Below are 11,584 nucleotides of genomic sequence, written 5' to 3' on the forward strand. Positions count from 1 at the left end.
GTTTGTTGAAGGATGGCGCATTTAGCAGGACTAATGATCACATTTCTGAAAGAAAACCAGCCGGATCTCTGCATTGATGACAAAGACATCCTGTCTGTCAAAATTGCTGCATTGTGCTACAATTTAGGTGAGCTGTGTTAATGTGCAAACCTGAGCAGAGAATGTACACATTACTATAATACATACTATTTCTGTAGAAGTCTACTTTTTTATGTTGCAATATTCCAAAGAATTTAGTGGAGGGGTGAGAATATAAAGACACATTTACCTTACTTTACTTGACAAATGTTGTGACATTTCTATATATGTGAAATAATCTGCAGTGACACTCCAATGTAAGGTAAAATATGACGAGATATTTAGATTAGTTTTTTTTTTATCTTTAAGGCCACGGTCCATTCTCTCATCTGTATGAGCGATACTGCCGCAAAGCACAGGAAGAACAGGGTGAGTGCCTCAGCTTCTCATTAAATTAACTATATATATATATATATATATATATATATATATATATATATATATATATATATATATATATATGTGTATATATGTGTATATATATATGTGTATATATGTGTATATATATATGTGTATATATATATGTGTATATATGTGTATATATATATATGTGTATATATGTGTATATATATATATAAATATATTTTATTATTATAAGCTGATGTTTGTAGTTTGATTGGTAAAATTATAGGCTGTATTGTATTTTCTAATCAGAATGAAGATCTGTGAGATATGATGAAAATCAAACGTGGTGACCTTGACAGCCATTATTCATCATTACTGTCATATTTAGCCTTAAAGAACTTTAAATCCAAACGTAATATTGCATTTACTGCATTTCATTGGTTTCGTTAGACAGAATATATGTGACCCTGGATGACAAGTTTTGTGTTGTAAGGGTACATTTTGCCAATAGCAAAATAATCCATTGTTTAAGGAAAAATCATTGATTTTTCTATTATGCCAAAATTCATTAGGATATTAGATCATGTTGCATTTGCATTGTTGCAAGACATATATTTATACAACAGTTCTGTCTGGTTCTCAAATCCGTCGGGCTGATAGCAATACGATATTCTGCAATATCAGCACTCATACAGCTGCCTCACCCTTCTGTATTACCCTGCCCACATAGAGTGACAGCAGATCAATACACTCATTACAAATATTGCTGCTGTTAAATAACATAATGTACTTTTGGGGCTTTTTAGATGAGAATGTAGTTGTTTAGATTGCAACTATGCAGTTTATTTATAAGGGTAAAGCCTATGCTAAATATTTGTGATTTCGGAATCTGAACAACATTAAAAAGTGATTTTCTCACTATTTAATATATATTTTGGTATCTTGGTCAAATATTGTCCAAACTTTACAAACCATACATCAATGGAAAGCGTAATTATTCAGCTATTATATGTGATAAATAAATCTCAGTTTTCAAAAATTGACACTTATGACTAGTTTTGTAGTCAAGAGTCACATATGATCTTAATGTTCATGTAAAGGAAAAATATTCGAATCTGTCAATAAGATGAGAAAGTAAATAAACTGACTATGTGTTAAAGAAAATAGATTCTGTCAGACTGTACCTTTTATTTCACATTTTTTCATGAGATCATTAATAAAAGTTCACATGAAACCCATTTGTTTCCTTTATTAGGTGAAAATGCTCAGGTAAGCACCAAAATGCTTCTCTACAAATATACATGTTTAACAATGTTATATATTTTGTGACTCTTAAATCTATATGTAGGGTAAAGGTTAAAGCACATGGCACAGGTGCAATTATGGTCTATTTAAATCCACTTTTGTTACTTTAACAATGGGAAAAATGGTCAGCATGCCTGGTGAATTGTCTTAAAGAGCTATCTCTGTTCTCTTACTGAGTAATGGGTGCGTTTGGTGTGTAACTTGCTATAAAACAATCAGAATCTCATCTCCCATTCCCTTTAAGATCCAGTTGCACTCCTCGTACCATAGCAGATTTGCTGTTTAGTGGAATTAGCAAGCAAAGAAAATTGAAGTTAAAGTAGACCATTTACAGGACAAGCAATGTTTTCCTTTCCTTTTGAAATTTTGGAAGGCTTGTCTGCTGCTACATGTTGCTTTGTGTGTAATAAACAGAGTGTGCAGGTGTTCTGTACCAGTTTAAGGCTTATATTACTCTCTTTAAATAACTATATATATATATATATATATATATATATATATATATATATATATATATATATATATATATTATACTATTGATGTTAATCCAGGTTTTGATTGGTCAACGGCACAGTGTATTTCAGGTGCCATAAAATAGCAATGCACCATAATTGCACCTGGTCACCTTGTTTATAAACCAGCAGCCAACGAGTGAAGATATTAGCACAAATGCATTTGATATTTAAACATTATTGCATGACCTGAAACCAAAACTGCATTAGTCTGAAAATAGCAGAAAACATTTGTGGACCTATTGTAAGCCCAATGCAAAACTAGCACAGATTTGAAAACACCTGGCTTACATTTAGTTCATAGAATAACACGAGTACCAGGTCCGTAGTTAATATTTTTTTTATTTCATAATAAATTTGTAATACATGTTTAAATTGTAATGGTTCATTCCGCTGTGGCGACCCCTGATGAATAAAGGGACTAAGGTAAAGGAAAATGAATGAATGTTATTATGTTAGCATGTTAGAGTCACTTTCATCTCATGTCCCTATAACCATCTTTATTATTGCTCAGAAATACAGATTACCACTTGTCAAACCATGCTTTTAATTTATGTTATTTACAGGATTTATATTGTGCCCCGGAGATATCAAAATTGATACTACAGGATATTTTAAAGAATGTAAATCTGAGTGGTGAAATAGATCCCGATTTTATTAAGGAGTTAATCGTTGGGGTTGATACAGAAGCTCAAGAGGTAAACCATCTTGTAAACTACCATGTCATACTATTTCCAGCAAGTTGCAAGCAATTTGATCCTGAATGTATTTTCATTCATCCAGTGGTCAAGTGGGTGCAGGACTGAGGACAAAGCTTTCCTGTATGAGATTGTGATAAACAAATGGAATGGCATTGACGTGCACACATGGGACTATTTTGCACGGTAAGGATTTCTTTTTGAAATGAATATTAACTTTGTTAATTTGCATGATTACATTTACACTGATTACATTTATTACACTGTCCATTTTAAAATGACACAATACAATTCAAATAATTTGAGTGTACCTTCATCCTAACACCATTACCTAACCAAGTCTGGCCTAAATTATTAATTACAGCTTGATCAGAAAACTCCTTTGTGCTACTGTATGCTCTTCCTCAAAGTCTTAAAACTCTCAGCTTTTGGTAGTTACGTTTTTTTTTTTATTAATTACATTTCTGTTTATACTGAACAAAAACTAATAATAATACATTTTATTTAAAGGCACCTTTCTGGCAACTCCAGGACACCGTACAATAAACAAAAGCAATAAAATAACAAGAGAAATAAAAAATATACACAGTAATAGTGCAGATAAAATTAATTAAGTATTAAAAGCCATCTTAAATAAGTGGGTTTTGAGTCTTGATTTGATTAGTGTGAGGGAGTCAATGTTTTTGATGGCAGGTGGTAGTGAGTTCCAAAGCCGGGGAGCAGAGTGGCTAAATGCTCTGTTGCCCATAGACAATAGACGAGTAGAGGGAACAGACAAGTGGAGGGAGGAGGAAGATTGCAGGGTGCGAGAAGGAACAGAAATGTGGATGAGGGCAGACAAATATGGAGAGGCGAGATTGTGGATGGCTTTGAATGTTAACAGCAAGATTTTAAAATCAATTGGAAAATGAACGGGTAACCAGTGAAGCTGCTGCAGGACAGGGGTGATGTGATGAGAAGAGGGGTTTCTGGTGATGATACGGGCAGCTGAGTTCTGGACCAATTGAAGCTTACGGAGGGATTTATGAGTGAGACCAAAGAAAAGGGAGTTGCAGTAATCTAAACGAGATGTGACAAGGCTATGGACAAGAACATCAGTGGCATGAGGGGTAAGAGAAGGGCGGAGACGATTAATGCTGCGTAGGTGGAAGTAAGCAGACTGGGTGATGTTGTTGATGTGAAAATCAAAAGATATATAACCTCAGTTTTTTAACTAGTTGATTTGAGGAAGTTAAGAGAAAGCCAAGATTTGATTTCTGCTAAGCAGACTGTAAAGGGATGAAGGTGGAAAACAAGAAGGGGTTTGCCAGAGAGGTAGAGCTGGGCATCCGCATAGCAGTGGAACTGTATGTTATTTTTACGGAGAATATTACCAAGTGAAAGAAGATAGATGAGAAAAAGCAAGGGCCCCAAGATTGAGCCCTGGGGTACACCTGAAGAAACTGTAAAATGCTGAGTAGTGAATGATTTGAGTTGAATGAACTGAGTGCGGCCAGAGAGATAATATTTGAACCAGTCAAGTGGGATATTGGTGATGCCACAAACTGTATAATTAATAGTGATAAATAACAATGTTGGACTACTGATGGTCTCAGTATCCTCAGTATAATTAAATCATCCTTAGTTCTATAATCAGGTTGTCATCTTGACTTCCCATAGTTCGGTCCAGGGGTTTCACTTATAAAATGTTGCACAGACAACAAACATGCTCACAAAAACCTGTGCGTTTAGATGGAAAAGCCGCGGAGGAGCAACACGAGGGTTTCCAGTTACGTCTACAGTTTAATGAAAAAGGGAGCAATGTACGTTAGCGTACATTAGAAATTTTTGCTTTAAGTACCATTATCATCTGAATAAAATCAATACAATTTCAGTACCACTGTTGGTAGATTGATTCGCCTAGTAGCCCTATTCTCCAGGAGTTGAACTAGTGGCTGTTTGACTAGGATAGCCTGACTTCTTGAATCCTATTATTTTTCAGAGACTGTCATCACCTCGGCATCCCAAACAGCTTTGACCATATGCGTCTGCTGAAATCTGCTCGAGTCTGTAAAGTGAACGAGAGAAATCATATCTGCTTCAGAGACAAGGTGTCATTTCTTACTACTATACACAATAAGCTATTTGATGAATTATTAGTTTATTACACGTCACTGTAGCTCAGTGGTTAGCACTGTGGGCTCACAGCAAGATGGTCGCTGATTCATATCCCGGCTGGGCCAGTTGGCATATCTGTTGGAGTTTGCATGTTCTCCCTGTGTATGTGTCTGTGTGTGTGTGTGTGTGTGTGTGTGTGTGTGTGTGTGTGTGTGTGTGTGTGTGTGTGTGTGTGTGTGTCTTTCTCTTTCGTGTGCTCCAGTTTCCCCCTCAGTCCAAACACATGCGCTATAGGTGAACTGGATAAACTAAATTGGCCGTAGTGTATGAGTGTGTGTGTGAATGAATGTGTATGGGTGTTTCCCAGTACTGGTTTGTGGCTGGAATAATTGGCCAGAATAATTGGCGATTCAGTCTGCTGTGGAAAGCCCTGATAATTCAGGAAAATGAGTGAATAATAGTTTAAAAATCTGTACTTGGTTTGGGAAATCACCCCCACGTTGGGAGCCACTGATCTAAATAATTACAATGTGTTCAAACAAAATAAACATTGTAAATTTTGATTTCACACAGACTTTTTCCAAATTTCACAATATTCTAAATAGTCAAAAAGGGATTTTAAAGAAGATTTTGCTATAATTTTGCTTTATGGGTCATTCAGAGTTATTCATATTAGTTCATGATTTTCTGTTTCTCTTACAGGTGGCAGATAATGTTTATGACATGTTTAGGACCAAGTACACGTTGTACAGTGATGCCTACAAGCACAAGATTGTCTACATTATCGAAGAAAAGTGAGTTTTTGTGTTATTCCATATTGCTGAAGTTTGTAATTGATTAATTACATTTTATTGGTGCATTAGATTCACAGAAGTCCTCTCCGCGGCTGCCAAAAAGCTCACCAAGATCTCACCATTAACTGAAACCTCTTCACGGGCTTCTTATGAGGAAATGGCTGCAAAGCTGGCTAAACTGACAGGTCAGATTTTAACATCAGATGGTGTAAATACAGTATTCTTACACTGAAAAAAATTATTCAAAGATGATTCCTTGGATTTACTCAATTTTTTTTACGTTTAGTGGTTGTAAACAATTTATTTGGGCTGAATTTAAACAAACAAATTAAGTTGAACATTATTACATTTATTTTTTTTTGTTTAAATTCAACACAATTAAATTGTTTGCAACAGTTTTGCATGCAACACCTTCCTCAGTGTACATTCCTGTAATTTCTGCTTGGTTGAATGTTCAAAATAAAAAGATACATTCATGTAGATGAGGAGAGACAATAAAATCACTTATTTTAACAGATCACATCTTTGAGGAGATCATGTACTCCACTGATGATGGTATGAAAGATGCCAGGATGAAACTTCAGGATATTGTGAGACGACGACTGCCAAAATGGGTTGGAGAGATGAGAATAACAAAAGCGGAACATGAAAACAAACAACTATTCAAGGTAAAAAAAAAAAAAACACGATCTATCAATGAACAAAAAATGCTGATATGACATAATGTAACATTAATTAACAGATATTAGACTAGAAATTAGTGACATTATTGTAAGATGTGCACATAATTTAGCTACAGTAAAGTGCAAAACTCATTATGTTTGGACTGCACCAAGCTGTTTGCTTGGCATTAGGGTAACACCAAGGAAACCCCGGAGTCTGTTAATCATGCTTGTCATATATTTAATTTATTTTGAAATTCACAGGCTGCTATTCCATATCTTAGACTTTCAGTTTACTGAGCTCAGAAACTCTCATCTGATGTTTTTCTTAAAATTGCTTTGTCTCATTTAGTAGTGCTCTGTCAGTAGTGCAGTAACTTCAGCTGATGTTCATTGTATTCTTCCCCTCAGGTTCATTGAGCATATAGAGTATTTATCTATATAGTGTATATATTGTTCCTTTAGCAGTATGTTTATATCTGAGTACTGTCTTTCTGTAGGATGAGCACATGCCATTAATATTACCAATCATTAATAAAACTGAGTTGGTAAAAAAAAACAAAAAAAAAAAAACAAACAAAAACATATCATTATGAACATACAAATTGTACATATCGTTTTGTTGTCAACATGCTGTGTTTAATATCATTGTTGTCCTCCGTTTCCCTGCCCTTCTCTGAAATGCAGCATTCATCACTGTGAATAATACATAAGTTTGAACAGATTTATTTTAGAAGTGGTAAGCTAATTAAAATAATTTGGGACTAAACTTTAGGTATTATTTTATATTGAGACCATAAAGGCTAAATTGTACAGTTATGGAATGAAAAATTATTGTGAGAGCAAACAAACAAAACAAGAGATTTTCTGAATATACAATAAATGACACTATAAATAAACCAGTTCATTCTCATATAATTTATTGCTGTTTGACTTTAATACCCAATAAAACTTTAGGAGAAGTGGAACAAAGCAGTTGACGAATGGAACAAACTGCAGCCCACCGTGTTCTTGGATAAGAACGATTTCAGGATTGATGTACGTCACGTTTAAAACAGTTTACTGTCCATTATTGATGTTTGTATATCAGTATTAAAACATTGCTGTGATATTGTACATCTCTGACAGACGATTCAGCTGGACAGTAGTAACAAGGAAGCTGAAAACCCCCTCAAGAATGTCTATTTCTATAGTAAGAGGAACCTAAACAAAGCCTTCAAAATGAAGACATATGAGGTACTTGTGCCACTGTTCTGCTTAAATAACGTTTTCATTTTATGCTTGTTTATTTGTACTTTTTATCACACGCACACACGCGCACACACACACACACACACATATAGTCAAGCCCGAAATTAATAATACAATAATAAAAAACTATTTAAAGCAGTTTATTTTCAGAAGATTATAGCTGGTTAGAATTAAAAACATTTTTCATTAGTTGTGATTGAACATCAAATTTATTCCACCAACTATTTTCTGAAGATAAAACAGTGGTGTCATGCTGTTTAAAAATTCATATAAAAATGAAAGCAAACATTGTGCTGAAAACATTGTTATGCTTGTTGCATAATGCAATGCAAACCTTGTAGAAGGAAACATCTGGTAAAATGTACAAGTATCTAAATATATGTTTGTTTTCATTTGTATCTGCAGGTATCCAGTCTCCTGCCGGATGAATTCACAGAGTATGTTGGTAGGGTTTACTACAAAGAGAATTCTGACGAAGAGGAGCAGGATGCTAAGAAGTGCTTTACTTGGTTGTGCCATGGCAAGGTGAGCTTATGGTATATTTATTATACTGTAACTGCAGGATTATGACAAATGTGTCCAAATAATAAGTTAGCATAATGGCGAAGCACAAGTCACCTTTTTTTTACTTGCTTAAAGAATTTGTATCTCATGCACTCTTTTTCTTCTGCTTCTCTTTAAGCCTGTGATTGAGCTTTACAGCAAGCCAAATTTTGAAGGCACCAAACAAGTGTTCACAGAAGACTGTCCTTCTTTTAAATGCAGCAGTATAACAGAGGTCCGCTCCTGTAAGGTGCATAATGGTGTCTGGGAATTCTGTCAGGATAATGACTACAAAAAACCATATTGCCAGCTGAGTCAAGGGCAGTATGGTAAATTGGATGACAAAAGTCCTCATCTCTCTCTGAAACGTGTGACATCACTTAAGATCCAGCTCTACGAAGAGGACAATTTTGAAGGCCTAGTTTTTGAGCTACCACATGAGTCTCCATTTTTGAAGAAATTGTTGGGTTTAAAATCAATCCGGTCATGTAAACTCAGTTGGGATGATGACTTCGAACAGCCTGAATCCCAACATAGTCCTGTGGTGTGCAGTTCTGGCGGATCCCCTCTTCCTGCTCATTCTGTTCATTGTGTGCCATTCAAGATCCAGCTTTATGCAAAGGAAAATTTCGAAGAGCCAATGTATGAGACAACAGTGGATATTCCATCTGTTGAGAGGTGTGGTTTAAAAGAGGTCCGCTCCTGTAAGGTGCTCAGTGGTGGCTGGAAACTCTTTAAGGGTAATCAGTACAAAGAATCGATGTACCCACTAAAGTCTGGAAGAGAGTATCCAAATCCTCAATCCTGGGGCGGAAACAACTCTGCTGCTCAATCTGTTAAACGTGTTTAAAAGTAAAACCTTGCCTCAAAGTCCATCCATCTGTTGCCCTTGTTCATTTTAAATTAGGGCTGTGTACACAAACATTAACCTAATGTTTAATTATAATTAAAAAAAATGTCTAATGAGTGCTTTACTCTGCAATCAAGTAATGTCTTTTGCATTTTAAGGGATTTCTTTAGAAATTTTAGTAGATTTACTTGTTATTTACTTAATTACGTGGCATATCATGCAATTATTTAAGGGAAGCCTTGACATGCTACATATATAACATACATGTTGACATACATGTTTTTTGATTTAGAGTTGGTAATATCAAAGCTTGTCTGATGTGATATTTTAGCTCTTCTCAAAAACAGTGGGATATCTGGGCATAATAGTGGATTTATGATATTGCCTGAGCAGCAATGTAGTGTTGGGTACTGAGCATGTACTTAGCGCACCAGTTAGTGATTGACTTATGTGGTGAAGGGTTTAGTTTTTATGTTTGGTCATTGATAGATACAGGTGAATGAGGTATCATTTAATGTTTGTTTATTTTGTGGGCATTTGCTGAGTGATTACTATGTGATTTAGAGATTAAGTTTATTGAACACTTTGAACTTTTCCTATTGGAAGTGGGAGTTTAGTTATATCATCCTTATGTCATTTTAGTAATATTAGCATTTTAGGGAAATAGGATTGATTTTCTGTTTGTTATTCTCATAAATTAGCCAAAAATAAAGAGTATTGCATCAACAGCAATTATTTTTGTGTGTTTCCTTGCTTCATACATCCCAGCAAGTATTTTTTTTTGTGTTTAACAGTGTTAAACTCTGATATCTACATTGAATGATATCTCTGATATCTACATTGAAGGTATGTGGCTTATGTAATTGTAAAAAATCTCCATAAAATGTTTACAGGCCCATTTACTGTATAACTCAAGCAATTGGCCCTGGAATGGAAAGGACTAATTTTACCTTATTTAGAAGGGTCATGAATATTAATGAGCTCTGCTCTAATGCTGCTGTATTTTGAGGGTTTAACATGACATCAGAGGCAGAAATTGTTATTAAACTTAATTAACAGATAGGTTTTATAAAATGTATTGGACTTATTTCAAACATTCATTAATTTTTTTCTTCAGCTTAGTCTCTTGTTAATCACAGGTTGCAACAGTATAATGAACCGCCCATTATAAACATATGTGGTAAATTTCACAATATACATGTTAAACTAACAAAAGATCCCGTTAAACAGATCTTATGCCTCTTTGTGTGGCAGAGAATAAATTTATAATCTGTGTAATTTTGCATTCTCATGACGAGATGAGAGGAGATGCTCCATGTTTTGTTGCATTACCTGAGAGCCCTATACTGCCAGGCTTCTTTTCAAAATAAGAGTCCTGCATACATAGAAAATATACGAAGTGCAAAATGTAGAAAATAATGTAAAAAAATTAATATATATATATAATTGTATTTTTACAGGGCCATATTGTGGCCAGAGCTGCCCGGTGGCGCAGTGGGTAGCACAAGAGCCTTGGCTGGGTCAGTTGGTGTTTCTGTGTGTAGTTTGCATGTTCTCCCCGTGTTGTCTTAGGTTACGTCCTGGTGCTCTGGTTTCCCCCACAGTCCAAAGACATGCGCTATAGGGGAATTGGGTAGGCTAAATTGTCTGTAGTGTATGAGTGTGAATGAGTGTGTGTAGATGTTTCCTAGTGATGGGTTGCAGCTGGAAAGGCATCTGCTGAGTAAAACATATGCTGGATAAGTTGGTGGTTCATTCCGCTGTGGCGACCCCAGATTAACAAGGGACTAAGCCGAAAAGAAAATAAATAAATATTGTGGCCAATCAAATGCAGCTCGTTTGTGCAATGTAACCGAATGATCCCAATAATCAGATTTTTACAGAATTCGACATGAGCACAAGGAAACAATGGTGTTTGAAGCTCACGGTATGTCAATTTTCATGTACTGAGCTCTTATTATTCAGCTATATCCCAATGTTCATTATATATCACCTTTAAACAGGCAAAAAAAAAAATGAAATTAAAATATGAGTTACAACTATCTAAAACATGCTTCAAGGATTTTGCACCAAGTGGATCTTAACCATGAGTCTGCATTGTTATGGAAAACTTCCTTCTAGATCTCATTCTGCCTTTAAAAATGAGACGTATTCATGGGCCTAAGAAAACAGTGAAACAAAATTGAAAATTGTGGCTTAGAAAACCCACTTCATTGAGCTCATTAATATGCAACATCCTGTCTGCACAATGGTGAACTATTTTAGTGAAACTACTGACAGACTTGTTGATTGGTTATTGAATATATCCTGCTTCCTGTGGCTTATAAAACCCCAGTTCTGTTGCTGGTAGTCACTCAGTTGGACTCTGATATTCTGCAAGAATAAACTCATAAAACTGCTTTCTGACTTTTCGAAAGGAGCTTCAGTGAACTTTCTTGTTGTTTACATT

General features: G+C 35.2%; 1 protein-coding gene across 2 annotated transcripts in view; it reads left to right on the forward strand.

Moving 5' to 3' along the window:
* Positions 1-9,845, forward strand: part of LOC130222024 (uncharacterized) — a 38,184-nt gene extending 28,339 nt beyond the window's left edge. For both annotated transcript variants that reach the window (XM_056454637.1, XM_056454646.1), the window contains exons 19-31: positions 12-127; positions 388-447; positions 1,679-1,692; positions 2,807-2,938; positions 3,024-3,124; positions 4,920-5,028; positions 5,738-5,829; positions 5,899-6,014; positions 6,346-6,497; positions 7,449-7,529; positions 7,620-7,727; positions 8,148-8,267; positions 8,425-9,845. In XM_056454637.1, the coding sequence (XP_056310612.1) occupies positions 12-127; positions 388-447; positions 1,679-1,692; positions 2,807-2,938; positions 3,024-3,124; positions 4,920-5,028; positions 5,738-5,829; positions 5,899-6,014; positions 6,346-6,497; positions 7,449-7,529; positions 7,620-7,727; positions 8,148-8,267; positions 8,425-9,135 (1,912 nt within the window). In that variant the 3' untranslated portion in view covers positions 9,136-9,845. The remainder of the gene's footprint in view (positions 1-11; positions 128-387; positions 448-1,678; positions 1,693-2,806; positions 2,939-3,023; positions 3,125-4,919; positions 5,029-5,737; positions 5,830-5,898; positions 6,015-6,345; positions 6,498-7,448; positions 7,530-7,619; positions 7,728-8,147; positions 8,268-8,424) is intronic.
* Positions 9,846-11,584: the final 1,739 nt, after the last annotated feature.

The sequence above is a fragment of the Danio aesculapii genome, chromosome 1 (genome assembly GCF_903798145.1).
Source record: "Danio aesculapii chromosome 1, fDanAes4.1, whole genome shotgun sequence".
NCBI classification, from domain to species: domain Eukaryota; kingdom Metazoa; phylum Chordata; class Actinopteri; order Cypriniformes; family Danionidae; genus Danio; species Danio aesculapii.